Source organism: Triturus cristatus, chromosome 5_1, assembly GCF_964204655.1.
Source record: "Triturus cristatus chromosome 5_1, aTriCri1.1, whole genome shotgun sequence".
NCBI classification, from domain to species: Eukaryota; Metazoa; Chordata; class Amphibia; order Caudata; family Salamandridae; genus Triturus; species Triturus cristatus.
Genome location: NC_140587.1, coordinates 483,511,974 through 483,534,888, shown reverse-complemented (window position 1 = coordinate 483,534,888; position 22,915 = coordinate 483,511,974). Strand labels below are relative to the sequence as shown.

General features: G+C 44.7%; 1 protein-coding gene across 1 annotated transcript in view; it reads right to left on the bottom strand.

Annotated features, from left to right (window-relative positions):
* Positions 1-14,041, bottom strand: part of CNGB3 (cyclic nucleotide gated channel subunit beta 3) — a 966,824-nt gene extending 952,783 nt beyond the window's left edge. The window contains exon 1 of the mRNA XM_085604101.1: positions 13,827-14,041. Coding sequence (XP_085460227.1) covers positions 13,827-13,937 — 111 coding nt within the window. The 5' untranslated portion in view covers positions 13,938-14,041. The remainder of the gene's footprint in view (positions 1-13,826) is intronic.
* Between the last annotated feature and the right edge of the window lie 8,874 nt (positions 14,042-22,915).

The following is a 22,915-nucleotide window of genomic DNA, read 5'->3' as shown; positions in this document are numbered from 1 at the left end:
GTGTGTGTGAGCACCCTATCTTTTGATACATCATTTTTTTATGGTCCTGCCTCTGTCCATTGCTTGCAGTTTGACAACTGGATGTGTACACCAGCATCATTGCCAAGGCCCTTTCACCGATTCAATGACAATATTGTGGTAAAAAAAAAATTGTTGACAAATTTATCTCGTCAAAAATGTTGTTTACCACAATGTCATGTTCCTGTACTTATAATGGAAATGAAAAAAATATTGTTGACAATAATATCATTTAAGCACAGGCAAAATTATTGTTTTCCAAAATATATACAGTTTAAAGTAGCAAATGTTATATATTCTAATATATAAATTAATATAATGCAAACTAAATAAATTCTACTAATAATTTAATAATATATACAAATATATATTTTTGTGTGTTTAGTTCAATATATATATATCTTCATTTCCACCTTCTCACGAGAATCCCCGACCCTAGCAGCAGCGATCCGCGTTCGGTCACGAAACCTGAATTCTATAAAAAACAAGCATAACTTCCCTATGCAACAAAAAACGCACTCTCCACGATGCTTGCACAATAAAGTTTATTTCAGTCACCAAAGACAGCATCAGGTTTAAGGCGCAATAACTCCTGGCGCGTTTTTGGTGATCGAGTCGCCTTGATCATGGGTGGGTAGCTGTCGCCCTCTTGCTGGTTTAGAAAGGGCACTTGATGCTTAGTTTGTGCATGTATACATTCATAATACCCCATAGTCTCCTATATGAATCACTGTGGTGGTATGTAAACCTACATCAATGATATTCCAACAGTGTCTGCCATTATAATGCAACCCCACTACCATTAATCATACATGTCGACATGGCCATACAGATATGCACAAAACTGTAGGGCATACTCTGGTAATGCACCATTGGTCATAGTAAACATTGGTGCCATTTCGATGCCCAGCTCGAGCATAGTACATCACAGTCCCTGGTATGAGTTGCGGAGGTGGTGTGCATGAAATAAATCGATATTCCAATAATATTTGTCATTATAATGCTATACCACTTTCCCAACTATTAAATACAACATCTACATGCTATGCATTATAAGCATCTTGTCGGTTGTTACTCTACAGAGAGCCCCAATAGGCTATAACACAGTGCTAGTGTGTTTGTGTCAGAAGTGTAGCCACAGACAAACATAGTGAGATGTGCATATGCTGCACGTTGTCCAAATCAACACCCAGTTGGCTATAACAAAAGGAGGTTCTATTCACCTACGGTTTGCAAAACACATATAAATATATAGATGTAAATAATTACAATTAATGAAAAATATTTATTTTACAATACATTAATGTTAAATGTTTCAATATTTTAAATGTAGTACTTTAAATATATATATTAAGATACAGAAATATATACATATATATTGTAAACTATCATATACATATCATATATACATATATATATATATAATATAAAAATACATACACAAATAAAAAATAACATACAAAATGTAATAAACAATTTGTTAACAACATTTATGAATTAATTTCACCAATATATACAATTGTAAAATATTAAAAACCCAAATAACGCATTCACTAAGAATAATATAAACATTAAAAAAAAAAAAAATGAAAACAAATAATAATATAGATCTCCGAAAGTAGAAATTAGATCAGATTTATAATTCTCACTCCTGTTTTTTTTGCTTGTAATTTGTTTATTAATGGTTTGCCAAAAAACAATACATGTTCTTAAAATAATATTCTACTATGCATCGATAACATAACATATTAATACTGCTGCGGGCAATAATATACAGATGTGACAGTACACTGCGAGTCGATATAGTTGCAGATCACACTTAGGTCAGAATGTGCCCCAAAGGACTGCAAAATTCTTCAAAGTGCTTCGGAGTAGCACATGAGGGCGTCCCCTCAGTGGTGAGTTGGGAGCAGAGACAGAGGTCCACCATGCATTGGGTTGAGCATGAGTTTCGCCGTCATGGCAGCTGACGAGCTGTCTAGTCAAAAAGGTGCAGTGCTTTAAGTTTTGGCCAGGTGAAGCAAGTGTTTTCAAGGTGAGAGATAGTCAAGTAGCAGTTGCCAAATACGTGTGAATTTGGTACCAGTTTGGGTCAATTTGTGAGACAATTGCTCCATTGCCATAACATGCTAGAGGTGTGTGAACCATAAGGCAATGGGAGAGGGGCCACAGTCTTTTCCAGGGAAGCTCTATCAGCTACTTTTTAAAGCCCAACTTATGGCTAATGAGTCTCCAATCCTTGTGTGTCATCGCTTCCAATGCAAGGGGTTGGATGCCCAGTATAACAGTGGTGTAAGAGGCAGGGAGTTTGAAGCCCACAGTGCCCTCGATGTGTCCCAGAATCTGCTTCCAGTAAGTAGTGATAAGAGAGCAATACCACTTAAAGTGACAGAAGTCTCCAGGCTCCTTTCAGCGACACCAGCAGAGAGCAGAGGCTGTTGTGTCAATAGCGTGCAGGCGTGTTGGGGTATAGTACTACTGAGCCATGAGGTGTCCTTCATTGGGGTATACTCTATATATCTTGGATATATTACGCCAAACAGTTCCCCAATGTTTTTGTGAGATGCACGCAGAAGTGCTTGCTTGCCATTGTGTTTGATATGGGTGCATGCAGAAAGGTGTAGAGTGCTGAAGCACATGGTAGGTTCTAGATGTCAGTCCCCTGGAGCTCATACACCCTTATTAGCTTCTCAAAAGGGATGAAGGCTTCTGTGAACCCCTGAACATTGAGAGGGTGGAGCGCCCAGAGGTGCAACTGACAATATTGCAATCTCATTGATTCAGGGAGTTTGAGGTCCAATTTGCATTGGGCAAAGGGCTTAATATTGACTCCCTTGAAGAGGTCGCCTAGGCCCCTACACTCTCCGATCCCCCAGCTAGGGAATGTGTGGGGGTCGAGGGTCAGGGTGAAGTCTGTGTTGCAGGCAACTGGCTTGTTGGAAGAAAGAAAAGTGGTGAGACCTCTCTTGAGTGCCAGTTTGTCCCATATCTCAAAGACTGTCCTAGTGGGATTAGCTATATAGGATCTTCTCGGCCTGGCGGGGTTGGGGAGCCAAGCCAAGTCCCATATGGGGTGACACACTGCCGCTCTGTCCATATGGAACCAATATTTGTCTCTCTCATGGACAACCCAGTCAGAGATATAGTGTAAATGAGGCACCCAGTAAAATTCAAGAAGGTTAGGACAACCCAAGCCACCCCTGTCTCTGGGCCACATTAACAAGCAGTTAGAGATTCTGGGTCGTTTACCACCCCAGATGAATGAGCTTTTGTGATGCTGTAAGTGCAGGATATCATCATGGGGACAGGGTGGGTAAGGATTGAAAGAGATAAACAATCCTATGGAGGGCATTCATTTTTATTACATTGATTTGGCCCAGCGATAAGAGGTACAGTGGTTTCCAGCAACGGAGGTCACCCAATATGGACTGGCGATACATCTTGCTAGTTAGCTTGTGTCCAGGAGAACAGCCCAGAAGGTAAGTTAAGACACAGACATCTAATTGTATGGGGGGCCCATTGAAATGGGGCTCGCATTTGAAGAGTGGGGATATCCTGCCGGGGTATGGTGAGATTTAAGGCGTATGATTTGGTCATGTTGACCTTGAAGTCCGATACACCTAAGGCAGAGAGGACAGCATATGACTGCCGGCAGGGATGTGGCGGGTTGTGTAAGAGTAAGCAGAAGGTCTTCCGCAAAGAGACTTATTTTGTCGACTCGGTCTCCAAACACTATGCCCACCACATCTGCCATCCACCGGACAGTAATGGCTACCAGTTCAGCTGCCAGAGCAAAGATCAGGGGTGATAACGGACATCCCTGTGAGGTGCCTCGAGAAAAATGGATAAAGCTCATATTGTGTCCATTAATACGGATGAAGGCAGTCAGGTCTGCATATCATGCCAGACCCTAGAACTATCTGTCAGAACTGCCTGAAGGAAGGCCTAGCTCATTCTGTCAAAGGCCTTTTCCACGTCGATCGAGAGACGGCAAGCCAGAATATTGTGATGTGGGATTTCTCAAACAGATGCGTATTCCGGCATATATTGTCTGCTCCCTTCTTGTTGAGGATAAAACCAACCTGTTCAGGATCTATGCGGACAGGGAGGTAAAGTTCCAGCCTGTTAACATGGATCTTCGTAAAAATCTTGCCATCGGTGTTCAGAAGGGCTAGAGGTTGGTTGGAGGAGCACAACATGTGGTCTTTACCCGGCTTAACAATGAGGGTGATCTCGGCTGCCTCCATAGTAGACGTGAGGCCTGTGTTATGGGTAGAAGAGATTAACAATGTCAACAGCCGATTCTGTAAGCTAGGGAAAAATATACGGTAGAAGCTGATGGGGAACCTGTCTGAGCCTGGTGTTTTCCTGATCTGAAGCTCCTGGAGGGCCCGGTGAAGTTCTGCAGGTGTAATAAGGGCATCAAGAAGCTCAGTGTGAGGGAAGAATATACTGTAGAAGCTGATGGGGAACCCATCTCAGCCTTGCGTTTTCCCGGTTGGGAGCTCCAGGAGGGCCCAGTGAAGCTCTGTGGGTGCAATAAGGGTATCAAGATGGTCAGTGTGATGAGGTTCGATTGGGTCCCAGTCACAGTCCCTTTGATAAGCGTCTGTATATAGGGCTTGGTAATGGTTGTGAAATGCTTGTTGCTTGGCTCTTTTGGTGGTTGTCCAAATCACTACTCCCGTCCGCATTTTTGTTATGTGAGTCTTAGCTGATGGCATCATTTATGGGCCAGTAAAGAGTCAACCTTGTTCCCCCCTCATAGTAGTTCTATTTCAAGGCCAGAAGAGAGCACTCAGCTTTATTGGTCTTATGAGCTCTCAACTGCCCTCGTATGATTGCGAGCTGTCATTTGCTGCATCTGGAGGGAGTTGTTTGGCCAAGTCTCTCTCTATAACCTTAATCTCCGCCGATAGACCTGTCTCCACCAACCTGGCCTTTCCCGCTGTAGTAATGGCAATGGTTGATACCATCCCACTAATGGTAGCTCAGGACCAGTCCCAAAGCATATAATGTGGCATGTCCAGGAGAGCGTTGAGGTTGAAAAATTCTATAATCCCCTTTTGGATATCCGCCATGTCTACTGAGTCTCTAACGAGGTCTGGGAAGAAGCTCCATCATGGTTGAGCACGACATGGGCTTGTGCCACCGGACCATACCAGCTCCACATGTGCATTGTATGAGATGGAGATGTCTGAGATGGCTACTGACTCGTGATCACAGAGTAGGGAATGTGTAAGAAAGATATGCAAGAGTAGGATGTGTGAACGTGAGAGTACAATGAGTAATCTTGTGTGTCAGGATGCCTACAGTGACAAGCGCAACTAGCCCAAGATCTGCTATGTTGTGTTTGAGTTGACTGGATATCGCACACGTGCCCTGATAGGATGCTGTGCTTCGATCTAACTCCACATCCCATACCAGGTTGAAGTTACCTCCCACTATAACTTCATCCACCACATCTGCCAGTTGGTCCCGAAGGAGGCCTCAAATTTAGAGGTCCTGTGCTTGATTGGGAGCGTACAGGTAAAACAGGGTGAGAGGGTGTGTGTGCACCTTACGATACTCAATTTTAAAATACGTCCTTCCTAGTCTTTGACAGCTTTTAAGACTATGGAGCAAAAACCCGCCTTGCACAGAATGCCCACACCCAGTGTTTTGGTAGAGGGATGGGCCCAGAAGCAATGTGGATATTGCCAGAGGGACATGGGGTTGGCTGTCTTCCCTCAGGATGTGGGTCTCCTGTAGAAGGATGGCATGTGGGTCTTTTTGAAGAAGTTATTGCTAAACCTGCTTGTGTTTGTTAGGCGAGTTTAGGCCTTGAAAGTTTCGGGAGAGCAATTTAGGGTACTAGGCTGTTCCCATGGCAAGGGTAAGTGGGTTCAGCTGTTAAGGGATGGGGTGGGGCCAGGATAGGGCCTGGCAGGGGCAGGTCGGGATGGCTCAAATTAAGAAGTGCCATATCCCAGGTGACAAGCATCCTGGGAGGTCACTGATGGCATGAGAGTCCTGATGGTGGAAAGAGGGGACAGGGTGGGAAGAAGGCTAGCGTATTGTGAGCCTAAAAGTGAGAATGTGGGGTTCAGACCATTAAAGAGGTGAACACAGCCCCCCAGTGGACAACTGACAAAAAACAAATTAGAAACAAACAAAAAAAAAACAGGTAACAGAGGGTCAGTAAGGCCCAACAATGCGGAGATCGGCGTGGATGCACACAGAACCCACTAGAGGTGTCACCCTCCTGTGGTACAAATTGGGGTGGAAATGTCCTCTGTCCTAGCAATGGAAAGCCAGTCAATTGAAGCGGCCTGACGTTGTGCATGGGCAAGTAACAAGTGTCATCCTCCTGACCCCGTGGCCTGCCTTATCCGGAGAATAATGTCTCAAAAACATCAAAGCTGCATTACAAAAGTGAGTGTCACCTCCATGCAGGGGGTATGTCAACCCTTTAGTGTCACTGTTAGCCAGTCGTGGATGGCATTGGAGAGCAGTCCTCCTCCATACTTCACAAGTGAGTTATAATGTCTTACTTTGCCTCCTGCAGCACCCTATACTTTTGCCGCTTGTCATGATGACGAGATCACCCCATGCACCAGGCTTAGCGCCATCCCTCCACAACTGTTGTCTAAGGTGGGGATGGGTCTCTACTAGGCCTGTAGTCAGAGATATCCAGCATTTTATTTGCTTCTGCCAGAGAGTGAAAGGATTGCTGCTTTACCTTACAGTGAAGCATGAGAGCAAAGGCGATGGCCCCATTGGTAGTGAATGTTCATTTCCCTCAGTTTTTCTGTGATCGGCTAGAAGTCACATAGCTTGCACAGGATAACTGGAGAGAGATCTTGGAGAAGTTGGATGGTATGACCATAGAAGACCAGGTCTGCTTTCCCCTGGATGCTCGCTGGATGGGCTCTTTTTAAGAGAAGCCCCAGTTAGGATGTCTGAGGCTGAGCTGGAGCTAGAGTGCATCGGTGCTGGTGACACTTGATAGGCCCTTTCTATTAACCCCCCACCCCAGGAGCCCCCGGATATAGATGTTGTTTCGGCGACTTCTATTTTCTACGTCTTTCTGCTTGGCTTGCAATTTTACCTTCTGCCTCATTTGGCAGTCCACCATTCGTTCCAGATTGTCTACGCGCACTCCCTATTTCAGAGATGTCATGGTGCATGTCCTGGAGGCAAGTCTTAAAGTTTGTTTTAAGGGATCATATTTTGGAGTGAACATCTTTGATGAATCGGTCCATATAGTCCTGCGAGATAGGCACCGGGCTGATCATCTGCTCACACTGAGTGGGTGGCACTCCTGTGCATCCATATCTGCTGTTGAGGTCTTGTTCCATAAAGAGGTCAGAGAACTCTCTTTGGTGGGTTTAGGATGCGACATAATGCTGATTTGATTGTACAGGGGCATTCGGTCTCCAGGGCAGGCTGAGGCACCCTTTTACACCCCTCTCCCTCATAGTGTCTCACAATGGTCACAGGAGAAGTTGCGAGGGGCAACCTTTGTCTGGGCAAATCAAGCAAGTGCTGATGTATGGTTAGGTGAGGAGGAGGAGTGGGGTGCTACAAACGTCCCCCCGAGTTGGTGGGGAGGCAAGGGCTGTATGGTCCTGAGTAGGTTGCAGGGTTCAAGCACTTCCAGATGGTCCTCAGAATGCCACTCTTTGCTCTGTCACCAGCTACCCATTCAACAGTCCATTGGGGGCTCAGACAGAGGGCTCCCAGGACTAGGCAGTCCCCTATCCGGGTCCCCCCAACTCCGCATGTGCTCAAGGAGGTCTCACTACCGACAATCCTCCTTGCTACGAGATCTGGGTGAGGGGCGGCACATATATTATGAGGTGAGCACCGGGCACAGAGTGGAGGCTCTGTGCAGCCAGGGCTGGTGATTATGGCTCTTGTTACTGGATGGGGGCAGTCTCCAGTTGCTGCAGTAGGTTGATTTGGGCGCCAACCAGGTCTGCACCTACAGAGCAGCCTCTGTACCAGGCAACAAGAATGTTGGGGGGCCCAGAAAGCCCATAGGCTGCAGTCACAGGGCCGCCTACAGGCCCGTCTCAGGCTCACAGGATTAGCCCATGCTGCCACTTAAGCCTACGTTTATGTGGCCACGTCTCACACTTCAATCAGGGCAGTTGGAGGCTTCAAAATGGACACGGCCCCCGTGCAGGCACATCCACTCAATGCAGGGGGAAATGATCCACAATTGGGGTCCATGTTGCTCACCTCTCTGCTCTCATGGGGCCCCTTCATCAGGCCCAGTTCAGTTGCAAGTGAGTCCCCAAGGTCAGATGGAGTGGGTGCCCATTAGACAAGGCAGTCCAAGGCCACCCAGGCTACCACGCCTCACCACTGCACTAGATGGCCCAGGATGGCATGTTAACAGCAGGTTTCAGGGCCTGGGATGGACCCCACGATAGGGCCACTCAGGCAAGATATTAGATCGGCAGGCATCGCCGGTGCATCGAAACCCGCAATCACCCTTGGGGACTCCACCTTGCAAGACCTCAAACCCTTCACCCTATTCCAGGGGTGCTCAGAAAACTGTGCTTGAGTGGATTGTCGAGGAAGGCAGGTCCTGGTGCAATGGAGCAGAGTGAAGGGACCATGGGGATACGGAACAGGGACGAAACACTTCTCACACCATTCCTGTCATGGTTGCTTCCCCCACTCCAGTTTAAGCAATAGTAGGGAGAGTGCTGGACTTCAGAGGTGTTAAGTTTACTATTCCCACTACAGTCTAAGCAACAGTAGGGAAAGTGTTAGACTTCATTGGAGTTATATTTACTATTTCTTATTTAGTCAAAAGAACAGCAGTAAAAGTGTTAGATTCAGGAGAGGTTATATTTACTTTTCCTTCTCCAGTCGCTGGGAGTCCGGATGAGGGGCCTGTACCATTATTGCAAATGTCGACACTGACAAGGACCTGAGTTGTTATTTTGAGGCGATTTGACATACTTACAAGATTGTGATACGCTGAAAGTGTTTATGACTTCTGGATCGTATTGAATAAATTCCATTTTTGGAATAATTGGACATTTGGATACTTATTGCGTGAATCAAGACAAAGATACTCTCGCCCTGACGAAGTTCCCTAGGGAACGAAACGCGTTGGCTGATGTCCATATTTTAAATTGAAAACTCAATAAAGAAAACATTTTGGAGTATATTTGGAATTTTCTGACTCCCTATTTGGTGCACCATCCTTTTTCATTTGAACAGTAGGGAAAGTGTTGGACGTGGGAGGGGTTAAGTTGACTTTTTCCACTCCAGTCTAAGCAACAATGGGGAAAGTATTTGACTTCAACAGGATTATATATATGAATACAAATCCTAATAATTTAGTGAAAATTTTTTAACACTACCCGACAGGCCGTTCCATTGATGGAGGTCCTACCGACATCCAACCCATCGGTCCGACAACCACATTAGGATGCAGGTGGTTGGAGCTTGACTGTCGGGGAAAAGACCACCACCTCTTACAGTATCACGGATCCCGTTGGGGTGGCGGTCGGACTCCTATCCCTAAAATGAGGGAGGTGCTTGCGCAGGCACCGTCGTAGGGTGTAGAGATTAGGATGTCCCTTTCAGACAGCCTGTTCATGACAGTCCAACCGCCATGTACAGGCTGTCCGAAAAGGGCTTTGAAGGCCCCAAGCAGGGCGCCCTGTGGGCCATTGTACAGGGGCCCTGGGGGTACCCGTGGTACCCCCACGCACATCCATGCACCATGTGCCAGGCGCCACATGGTGCTTGGCACACAGTGCATTGATGTGCACAAAGTTTCTTTTTTAACAGCGGCTTGTGCTGCAGCCCTTTTTCTAGGCCACAGAACCCACCTCTGTGGTAAAAAGGCATTTTAGGACTGCCTGCACGATGGTCCTATTGTAATCGGGCATGTGGGATCGCTGACACATTGTTGGACGGGCAATTGCCCGAAACAATAGCGGTTGGACGCTCGTCCGGCCACCATCTTAATCAGGCCCCCAATATGAATTATTATTAAATGATAGTATACAGAAATATTTTTATTTTTTTATTTTTAACAAAAAAAATTATAAACTAAAAAATAGAAAAAAGAAAATTACATATAATAACATCAACTTCCCTAACTGGCCAAACAATGTGTGAAATCGTTATTTATTTATTTAATTACAATTAGGGCTTCCAGCTTTATGTTATTTATTTTTTTGCCCATTTCCGTCTGTATTTATCCATATTTATTTTTTGGTCATTTTATCTGTATTTATCCATATTTATGTTGTGTTTTGCGTATACATGAATTTGTAAAACTGTGCATTTCCATATATATTTAACTGATAGGCGCACACTCATACTTTGATGTCTGTCGTGTTTTAGCTACTTAAGCTGCCAAATATGACATAACAATACATCCACTGGTAAATACTAGTATTTTACCATAAATGTACATTGACACATGCCGTTATTTACTGTGATTTCACCCTGTGTTTTTTTATTTCCAATGCTTACCATCTGCTCAGCTGCTGGCCTATAATTTGTGAAAGACAGCACGGAGAGTCACTTACAAGAAGCACAATTTTCTGTATTTATCCACTTTTAAAAATAAATGCAGACAGAAAACACATTGTTTTCAGTCTGTATTTGACAGTAAAAATCTGTAAAAACAGAAAACAGGGAGGTTTAATAATAATTATTTTATTTAAAACAAAAAAATTAAAAAACAAAAATCACTCCACGAAAAAGTTCACAAGCCTTTAACGTTAAATAAATAAACATTTCTAAAAAACATAATAAATATACAAAAATACCAATTAATTAATTGCATATATATATCAATTAATAAAAATAATATGATATATTTATAATCTTCTCAACCTACCTCCCTACAAAAAAAATAAAAAAATGCATGTGCAATAAATATATAAAAACTAAAATATATATTTATAGAAATAAAGTAGTATAACAATTGCACAATAATTATTAAATTAAGTGTTTTACATAATTAATCATCAAATATTATTTATCAAAAATAATATTTAACATTAAATTAAAATAGATTAAATTTCATTCGACTTCCCACCCTATTCCCCATAAACCCAGCAACCTGCAATTAAAATGTAACTTAAATCATTAAATAATTTCCGTAATTAAAAGCAATTTAAATAATAACTATTAAAACCTATTTAAAGTTATTTTCTAATAATTCATAACTTACATAACTTCCCACCTTATAACTCTACAAACCTAGTGTCCTGTTACTAAAGTATAACTTTCTATTACTAATAATAAACTTAAATTATAATTAAAATTACAATTTCAAATTCAAAATAAAATATAACAATAAAATAATTCACATTATCAATAATCAATTGACAATATATTTAACAATGGAAAACTAATTATTATTCAACTAAACAAATTCTAATTTAATTAACATCCCACCTTACCCTTCAACAAACCTAACGGCCTACTACAACACTAGAAACTACTAATCATTTTTTTAAAATTACTAAGGGCCTTATGTAGGTGGGCTTGCATTTACCACTTCATAAATACCGAATCATACCGATTCGGTATTTATGAAGTGGTAAATGCAATGTAGGTAATGAGTCGGTAAATATTACCGATTCGGAAAAATTCGGTAATTACCGAATCGGTATTTACCGATTCGGTAATGAGGCATACCTTCCCATTGATGGGAAGGTATGCCTCATTACCGAATCGGTAAATACCGATTCGGTAATGGGGGAGCACATGCAAGGGTGGCAGGGTGTCACATTGACACCCTGTTGCACCCCTGATTCGGCCATGTGTGCACATGTGGCGTACATACATGCCCTAAGGGCATGTATGTCTGCCACATTGCACACTTAAACGTGCACAAAAATGCTTTTTGTCACCTATTCGTCATTTACCACCAACCTTTAGTTGGTGGTAAATAACGAATCCCCACACCCACCACACACTCCCCCTACATCTCATTTCATGATTCGGTATTTACCAATTCGGTAAATACCGAATCATGAAATTCTCCCCCTACATCTCAAAAGCCAAAATACCGGTCGGTAACGGTATAATTACCGAAAATCGGCCGTTACCGACCGGTATTTGGCTTCCTACATGAGGCCCTCAATCACTTATAAATATAAACTATATTTTATAAAAGGACACACAATTATACCAATAACACTAACACCAAAAATCAATATATTAACTAAAACGCATTAAAATAATTGAAAAACAATATTTTTACAACTATATAACTGAAAACAATATTTAAAAAAATTAGACAAAGTATTTACCAAAAAAACATATTCTTCACAATGAAATACTATACCACGATATTTTCTTATCACAATATTTTTTTCTGATATTTAGGTGTCACAATATTTTAAACTCAATATTTTGTACAAATAACCTTTAACCACTGCCCGTGCAGCAGTTAGGAATACTGTAATATACCTAGTTATATCCGTGTTTGCCCAGGTCACTAGGCATGCCACCAAACTAGACAGTAGACACCAGGGCCAACATCTCCATACAAGACACTTGTATATGTGGATAAGAATAGATCACATGACAGAAGATACCTTTGCTGGTCTCTGGAAGAGGCGAAAACACCCTATTTCACCCCAACTTTGCCATGGACTTGAGGCCGTGTGGAGGAACGTAAACTAAGTAAAATAGAACCATGAGCACACAGTCAATTCTCCTTGATTACTGGACGCTTATTTCACATGACTCGTTTGCCTTCTTGTCTCTCTCCAAGTCGGCAGTAGGTTCTTCTCAGAGTTCACTTGGCAGGGGTGAAATTAGCTTCAAGTTTAAATTGAACCAATAATTCGAGGGTAATGTGATTCCTCCAATCCGCGAGTTAGGAAAGACAAGCATCGGATTACCCTGGATGTATGTTCAATATTTATCTGTAGGAGAAATGTTCCAGCTGATTGATATTCCCCTTCAATTGCATGAATTCTATTGTTTTTTTCGCCAAAGTCAAGAGAGAATTCTATGAACTTTCCCTGCACTCTCCTTATTTCCAAACTACCCTGAGATGTACCATTCACCACCACTCTTTTTCCCATATGCAGGTTTCTTCTTTCCAGTGTACTGTTTGATGCAACCTCTGCGGAACGGTTCTATCCACGATGCTCAGCAAATAAGTAAATATAAAAATGCATTCAAGCATAGACATTTTTAAATAAATGCATTTTTGATTTTTTTACATTATAACACCAGATGCCAGATCAGATTATCCTATGTCGCAGCAAACACCTGGAACGAGCTCCCAGTCAACATCAGACGCTCCCCCACTCTGCACACCTTCGGGTAGAGCCTCAAGACCGGGCTCTTCGACTGATCCAGAGCTGCACCGCCCCCCCTCCCCCCCCCCCCAGTGCCTTGAGATCTTCACGGGTGAGTAGCGCACTTTATAAACTCCTGGTTGATTAATTGATTGATCAAATAGATTTCCCCGAATGAAATTCGAATCGAAATTTGCAGGTGACATAGATTATACTAGGGCGGGTACAATTGCCTACCAAGTGCAAAAACAAAATGTTGTCCTGTCGATGATACAAAAATTGCACTAATGAGATACATGTATCCTAACCCCAGGTATTCGGATTCACAGATCTATGTGGCCTTCTTGAACCTATTTGTTCAAATAAAGAACACACTTTTCTATAATGTTATACTATAGTAGACAAAGAACATCAACAAAAAACCGTTCTATAAAATGCCATCAATTACTCTCCAATGATTATTACAAAATGCGCATTTTAAATCCCTCCTCCCGCAAAGTTCCCATAATTGATTCCCTGTACCTTTCCTGCTGGGTTCTGGACTGCACTTTGAGGACCGTCAGCGTTTTTCTCAGCTTCTTCTGTAATGTTTGGGCGTGTGCTGAAAAAACGCGCCTTTAGTTTACTAAACATCTTCAGAGAGTCTGTTGCTCTCCTGTTCCCAGAGCCCACCAGTGCCACAGAAGGAATGCTTGTTTTTGTAAATGCCTGTTACTTGTTCAGACTGGTGTTAGGGTACGGTAATCCCATGATGCTGCTCTCTGCTTAGATAAGGCGATTGGAGCAGCAGCTAATCTTTCCCTTCTGTCTCTTGCTGCCCGGCCGGTGTACGCTAATGCAGCGTCACACCAATGTATTTAACCAATCAGATCCAGTTAATATTTGATGGGCGCCTCTAATAAAGCACATTTCACCCAGGGGTATCGTAATTTTTTTCTTTCATTTACAAATACTTTAGCACATAATGGGTACTATGTTAGCTTTTTTTCTGACTGAAGAAATCATCTTACAATCATTACTGCTTGTTCTATATTGTTGTTGCCCTTAAGAAAGTTGAGAAGAACGTAGGGACGTTTGTTACACCCATTTACAACTCTCTATGTAACGAAAGCGAGTTTGCATTTCTGTCGTTCTAGGGCTTAAAGATTTGTCAGGTTCGCCTATTTTTGACTGCATTCATATTTTTGACTTTATTAATTTGATTTTTTGTAGGTAGTCAAAGCTATGCGATCATTAAACACGTTTAATATTAACGAGAAAGATAAAAAAAAAATGTTCGTTGAATTGGCACAGCTATACCTTGAGATGGTGTGTTTGGTTATGATTTAATGTATTAAGGGCCAGATGAAAAAAAACGTTTTTACGGTCGAAATCGGAGTTTGCCGAGTCAGAATGAGTAGCAATTTGCGACCTACCTGCTGACTATAATGGGATAGGTTGGACTAGGGCACACTTCAGTTCGGAATTTAACAAACTAACATATAAATCAATTGGTCGGTTCTGAAAAAATGCAATACTGATTGCAAAAAAGGCTGGTCACAAATTACGACTACTTTTTGCAACATAAGGTGTTCAGTTGTGTTTTGTACACCTTATTGAAAGTTTGTTTCAAACACATATATATATGTATATCATTTTTAACGGAGCAACAAACACACACATGTGCATATATATATATATATATATATATATATATATATATATATATATATATATATATATATATGTATATATATATATACACATACCAAAAGTAAAGTGAAAGACATTATGTCGCTATAAATGGAGAATATGGGTATAGGATAAGGAAACTTCAAGATACATAATTATATTGATTTTATTATCACTTACACCTTGGAAGAATTTTTATGTCTTCTATTATGGCACAATACTTGGGTATTTTCGTTTCTTTATATGGTACACATTATAATTCAATGTTGTTTAGATTTGTCGGATAAGGAAAAAGCAATATGTATGCTTGATCATTGTTTTCTTTGCATTTATGCTAACAATGTATAGATCAATGATATAACCACAATGACAAATGCATGTCAAATCATGAAATTCTATAACAAGCGTGTTTAAGGAATTTTGAAAATATGCATTTAAGCATATAATAACAAATAACAGTGACAACGTCTCAATGCATATAATACTGCACAAAAGTATTTTTTCCATGTCCATTGGCAAACCTGACTGCACTAGCACTTTAAATTCAACAATGTGAATCCCAAACGCTGTCATGTGATCAAGGCAGGTGACTGCCGAAACGCGTTATGGGGACATCTGTTGATATATATATATATCCAATGTACACAACCTCCTTCTGGGAATCCCTGCCCGTTGAGGGGTTGCACGCTGACCGGCGGAGAGTACCGGCAATCGATATCCAGCAAAGTGAAAGTTGAAACACGCTCTCAGGTCACATAAACAACAGCCATCACTTCAATAATTGTTAAGGGGATTTATTGCAAATCATAAATCCTCTGTGACACGTTTTGACCTCAGAAGGTCTTGATCACACAATGGAGTGAAGGTTCATAGTGCCTTACATACATATCCGGGTAAACATTGTAAAAGGACTCAATTAATGTCAAAACACATAGTGCTGCAAAGTATTGCAAAATACAGCCGTCATCTTAGGACGGTAAAAGTAAAACTACATTACTATCTGTTTTATCTGTACATTGCAATTCCTGCCTCTAGTATAGATGAAAGTATACCCGTTATATTGTACTGGATGGCAAAGCTGTTGCTCATATTAGGGGCTCCAATCTGATGTTATGAATATGGCAAAAATTGTCAAATTGTTAAATGAACAATTACGTAATGCACACTGCGTTCTTGTATCTGTAGTATTTGTTTCAGATGAGGCGGTATTCGAGTAACTACCGTCTCGCAGCTGATGCCATTAACGGTGTCCCTGAATTATTTCACGTAGCATCATAGTAAGCGGGCATCAGGATAGTATGCTCCTGTGTGTCTTTCCACTGGTGCATTCTGGTACCTGTAGGACCAACACGTTGCTATCAGTGGTCAGAAATCTAATGTCACTGGTGGTCATATGCCAGAGTTGTAAGCATGGTGCTCATCCGATGGTGTGGGCTGTCGTGACTCACTGCAGGTACTGAGTGGTGTATTAAACCACGCGGAATGACTCTACTTTGCATGTGTGCCTGCATGCTGTGTGTTCGCAAGAGCTTTGTGTTGTTCCCAGAGTTCACGCCATATGTGATATATGTCTATGGTAACCATAGTGGTACTCTCCTGTTATCCCTGGAAAAATCACACGTCCATGTCTGCACTCATACTTGTGGTATGTCTGCCATTGAGTATCGGGACTTTCGCACTAAATGCACACTGTGTGTGTATGTCAACCTTAATGGTCGACCTATCTACTGGCGGAAATATGTGTAGTCCCTGGAGAGGTCACATGTCCATGTCTGCAAACACACTAGTGGTGTGTCAGCCCATGTGGCCCTCTTCGTCAGACCTGTGTCCCGGTATTCTGTCTTCCTGCCTATGTTTATGACACTGCCTGTGAACATGTTGTTCCAAGATTACCCAGGATATGGTGCAAGGCCGCATATCCAAATTACCACACCCGATATATCATCTTTCCTAAGTGCACAATACATTTAAAATAGATCACTTATAATAACAAGCGAAGATGTCTTATCTGTGAGCTGAGATGCATCACAGAGATGTCACAAAGAAAACCACCACTCTAGTCAGGATAAGGGAGTTACACTCCTAAAATAACGCCTCCTCACGCCCTTGATAGCTTGGCACGAGCGGCCAGGCTTGTGTTAGAGGCAGTGTGTAAAGCATTTGCACATAACCAACAGTAATACAGTGTAAGCACTACAAAAGGACACCACACCAGTTTAGAAAAATATCCAATATTTTTATATACTTAAGACAAGACCAAAACGATTAAAATCCACAATACAGTACTGAAAAATCTTCGGTTATCAAAACATGCTTGAAAAACAGTTCCTTGATGTCAATAGCTACGTCTGGGGCTATCACAGCGTAGTGAGCAAATAAATCCACACAGTTCTGGCTGACCACGGTGTCGCGGGCCAGGTACGGTGTCAGGAAGACCCGCAAACAGTACCTTTTAGAAATGCAGGGCATCGGCAACCTCTCGTTGAGCTTCCAAAAGCACTGTGTCCGTAGGCGTTGATTACGGAGGTCAGTGCAGGAGTCGTCGGGGCCCTCGAAGTCACACGCATTGCAGATCAAACTCCTCTCTATTGAAGTCAGGAACACTGGCGTCGCAGGCGTCGGGTGCTGTGTGGCGAAGTGCAGCGGTGCGGCGTGCTGTGCCCTCAGGTCACGGTGCGAGCAGCGGCTCGGTGGCGGCATCAGATGGCGTCGTCGGTGAGCGAGGGTCGTGGTGCGAAGTGAATGCGGTGCTCGTCGCGGTGCTGGCAGGTCACGGTGCAAGCAGCAGCGTCGTCGTTGCTGAAGCGTTGTCGTCGGCTGACAAACTGGAGTCGATGGTGCCGGAGTCAGTAGGCCAAGGCTGCAGTGTGGGATGAGAGCGGTGCATCATGTAACTTTACGAGCAGTGCCTTCGAACCATGGTGCAAGCAGCGCCGTAGATTTCGGTTTGGAGCGGCGTAATCGGGGATACTACGGCATCGTCATGAAGCGAGGCAGTGCAGAGTGTGGTGCCCACAGGTCGTGGTGTGAGCAGCGGCTTGGTGGCAACGTCAGCAGGCGTCATCGGTGAGACCAGGGTCGGAGTCGGCAGCGGTGTTGTAGACGTCGTCGGGTTGCTTTTCTTCTGTTGCAGCACAAAGCACACAGTCCAAAGTGCTGAGGGCAGAAGAGCTTGAAGTCTTTGCTGTTCCTGAGACTTCTTGAACAGGAGGAAAGCTCTACCTCTAACCCTTGGAGAAACTCACAAAGTAGATTGCAGAAAGTTCAGTCCAGTCCTTGCACTGCCCAAGACAGAAGCAGCCACTGCATGCCAACACAGCAAAGCACACAGCAAAGTGGTAGTTCCTCCTCACAGCTTCTCCGGCATTACTTCTTGGAGTCTTCTTGGTCCAAAAGAGTTCTAAAGTTCAGGGGTCTGGGCCCCCATATTTATATCCCAAAATCCTTTGTTCTCTTAAGCAGAGAGTGTCTTTGCCCAGCCAGAACCAGTTCTACCTTCTCTGGTGTGACTTCCTGGCAGGAGGTAGAGACGGCATGGTCAGAGGCAGACCAGGCACTTTGAGGTGCAAGGAAATCTCCCCCTTCCCCAATTGCGGCCCAGGCCTATTCAGCCCTTTTCTGACCCACCTAGACTATCTGGAGCCACTCCTGCTTCCCAGCCTTCTGTCATTCAAAACCCAGACAGGCAATCCACATTCCAGCAGAGGCAACCGGGATGAATGAGCAAGAAAATACCTACTTTCTAAAAGTAGTATTTTCAACCACAGAATGTAAAAATCACCTTCGCGAAAAGATGCATCTTTAGATTTTGAGTTCAAGCATACAAAACTTTATTTTCCTACCTAATTCCCCAGGCCAGTTATGTTTATGAGATGTTATAAACAAACTCCCCATTCTATCATATGGGGAACAGGTAAATTTGGAATGGTGAAAACGAAAGTGGCCGTAATTCGCTATCAGGACATGCCACACAAACCAGGGCATGTCCTACCTTTCACATACACTGCACCCGTCCCACAGGGTACCTTGGGCCTACCTTAGGGGTGGCTGACATGTAAGAAAAGGGAAGGTGGGGGACTGGCAAGTGGGTGCACTGGCCAAGTCGACATGGCAGTTACAAACTGCACGCAGACTCCGCAATGAAGGGTCTGAGTTACGTTTTCAGGGCTACTCGCGTGGGTGGCACAATCAGTGCTGCAGGCCCACTAGTAGCATTTGATTCACAGGCCCTGGCACACTCAGTGCACTTTACTAGGGACTAACAAGTAAATCAAATATCCAATCATGGAAACACCAATCCATAACACAATTTACCACAGGAGCACTTGCACTTTACCACTGATCAGCAGTGAGAAAAGTGCGCAGACTCACTACGCCAGAAAAAACAGAGTCAAAACCGGGAGATTATAAAGCAAAAACTTAGGGGAAACACGCCAAATGATTCCAAGTCTAACACATGTCCCCTGCAGCTGAAAGTAGGGAGAACTACCCACCCTCCTGGAAGTTCTCTTCACTAAGGCGGAAAAACTTGGACAGGCCATCTGCATTGGCGTGTTCTGTGCCAGGACGGTGTTCCACCGTAAACTCCATTCCCTGTTGGGAGCTGGACCATCTCATCAGTTTTGGATTCTCACCCCTCATTTGCAGGGGCCTGTGGTCTGTCTGAACCCGGAAGTGAGTTCCAAACAGGTATGGTCTCAGCTTCTTCAGTTCCCAGACCACAGCGAAAGCTTCCCTTTCTATCGCACTCCACCTCTGTTCCCTGAGGAGTAGTCTCCGGCTAAGGAAGACTACAGGCTGGTCTAGGCCCTCTTCGTTCAGTTGTGAGAGCACCGCTCCCACTCCATGCGCTGAAGCATCAGTCTGCACGACGAATTCCTTGGAGAAGTCGGGTGCCTTGAGCATGGGTGCCATGCAGATGGCGGCCTTAAGGGCATCAACAGCCTTCTGGCAGGACTCAGCCTAGATCACCTTCTTGGGCTGCTTCCTGGAAGTCATCTCTGCTAAGGGGGCAACAATGGTGCCATACCCTTTACCAAACCTCTTGTAGTACCCAGTGAGTCCTAAGAAGGCTCTCACCTCTGTCTGGGTCTTGGGGGGGTTCCCAAACCAGAATAGTGTCAATCTTGGGTTGTAGGGGCGCCACCTGGCCGCTTCCTACCTGATGTCCCAAGTACACCACCGAACCCTGCCTGATCTGGCACTTACTGCCTTGATTGTGAGGCCTGCCCTCTGCAGCACCTGCAACACTTCACTTCACAGAGGTGCTGCATGTGTTCTTCCCAGCTGGAACTGAACACTGCAATGTCATCTAGGTAGATGACACTGAAATCCTACAGCCCAGCCAACACCTGGTTGACCAACCTCTGGAAGGTGGCAGGGGCATTCTTCAACCCAAAGGGTATCACCCGGAACTGGTAAGGTCCTTCTGGGGTTGAAAATGCTGACCTCTCCTTGGCCCCATCGGTTAAGGCAATCTACAAGTATCCAGACCTTAAATCAAACCTGCTGAGGAACTTGGCTGCTCCCAAGCGATCAATGAGCTCATCAGCTCTGGGGATGGGGTGTGCGTCAGTCCTGATGACGGCATTGAGCCCACGTTAGTCCACACAAAACCACAGTTCTGGAGTGGTACCGGGTGCAGCAGCATTTGGGACCAAGACCATGGGGCTGGCCCAAGGACTGTTGGAAGGCTTGATCACCCCTAACGCCAACATCTTAGAGACTTCCTCTTTAATGCTGGCCTTGACCCAGTCAGCCAATCTGTAAATCTTGTGCTTCACAGGAGGGCTGTTGCCGGTGTCCCCGTTATGGGTACACCAGTGAGTAATACCTGGGGTCAGAGAGAACAGTGGGGCAAACCTTCCCAACAACTGGTGACAATCGCTCTGCTGTTCTAGGCTCAGTGTAGGGGAGAGGATCACACCTTCCACTGACCCATCGTGCTCCTTGGTAAACAGGCGGTCAGAGAGAGGTTCACTCTCCTCTTCCATCACATCATCTGTCACAAAGAGCATGCGCACTTCGGAGCTCTCGAAGTGGGGTTTGAGGCGGTTCACGTGGAGGACCCTCAAAGGGTTCCTGGGAGCCCACAAATCCACCAGGTGGGTAACACCACTTTTGCGCTCGGCCACCTCAAACAGCCCAGTCTACTTGTCCTGCAAGGCACAAGGTATCACTGGAGCCATGACCCACACTTTTTGCCCAGATTGAAATTCAACGAGAGTGGCATTCTGGTCATACCACTTCTTCATTTCTTCCTGGCTTGCTTCCAGGTTCACCTGAGCGAGTTTCCTGAAGCAGGCAGTTTGGTTTGTGAAGGCCAGCATGTAACTAAACAAGTCCTGGGGAGTTTTCCTGGGAGCTGCCTCTCAGCCTTCCTTCACCAAACTCAGAGGTCCTCTCACAGGGTGACCATACAGAAGCTCAAAGGGACTGAACCCAAGAGACTTCTGTGGTACCTCGCTGTACGCAAAGAGAAGGCACGGCAAGAGGACGTCCCACTTATACCTCATGGGTTCTGTTAGACCCTTAATCATGCCCTTCAAGGTCTGGCTGAATCTCTCCACCAGACCGTTACCTTGTGGGTGGCAAGGGGTGGTGAACTTGTAGGTTACACCACATTCCTTCCACAGGGATGTCATATACTTGGATATGAAATTGGTCACCCTGTCTGAAACCACCTCTCTTGGGAACCCCACTCGTAAAAAGATCCCAATTAACCCCCGGCCCACCACTGGTGCCGTCGTTGTCCTGAGAGGGATGGCCTCCGGGTACCGGGTGGCTTGGTCCACCAAGACCAGGATGTACCTGTTGCCCATGGCTGTCCTGGGATCCAGTGGCCCCATAATATCCATCCCTACCCTTTCAAAGGGCGTTCCAACCACTGGAAAAGGTGGTAGAGGAGCTTGACCTTCCTCCCACTCTTACCGCTTGCCTGACAAGTTGGGCAAGACCTGCAATGTCCATCTGACTGCCTTCGTATTTGGGGCCCGAAGAAGTGGGTGACAAGCCTGTCAAAGGTCTTGTCCTGCCCCAAATGTCCTGCCAAAAGCACGTCATGAGCCAGACCCAGTAGGAAGGTCCTGAAGCACTGGGGTACCACCTGCACACGGGCTGACCCAGGCTCAGCAACCTTAGGCTCGCTGTGCAGGATCTCATTCTCCCAGTAGATCTAATGTGATCCAGACTGATCACCAGTTGCCTGGGCTGCAGCCTGCCGCTGCAGATCCTCCAGAGAAGGGCACTCCTTCTGCTCCTTGTAAAATTCCTCCCTGGTGTGAACCCCTTCTTGCTGCCAATGGGCCAGCTCAGAGATGTCCCCCAGTTCAGCTACCTGCTCCCCTATAGACACCGGGGCATCCCCCTCAAGGTCCGCCTACTCCTGGTCCATGGGAACTTCAGGGTCCGGTTTTACGCGACCCTTGCCCTTTCTCTTCGCAGGGACTCGGACCACTGTTACAGGCTCCAAGTCCTCTTGATCACCCTCTCTGGCCACCATTGACCGAGTGGACAAGCATGCCCACTCTTGCAACCCAAGTATCTCCAAGTGAGACCTGATCTCAACATCCTTCCATAAGGGCTGCTCCAGGTTGTTACCTAGCAGACAATCTACAGGCATGGAAGGGCTCACAACCACCCTCAAGGGACCCGAGGACCCCCCCACTCGAAGGAACCCTGCGCCACCAGACACTGGCGCTCTGAATTGTCAGCAGCAATAACTTGGTGGAATGCCCTGGGGACTACCTGATTCTCAGAGACCAGGTGACACCGGACTGAGGTCACACTGGCTCCAGTATCTTTGAGAGCCTCTACCCTTTTTCCCTTGATGGTCACCCAGGTGCTGTATTTCTGTGTGTTAGAGGGCACCGGGTTTCCTTGGACCATCTCACTGTCCCCTAGTGAGACAAGGGTAAGTTCTGTGGGGTCCCCACCCTCCT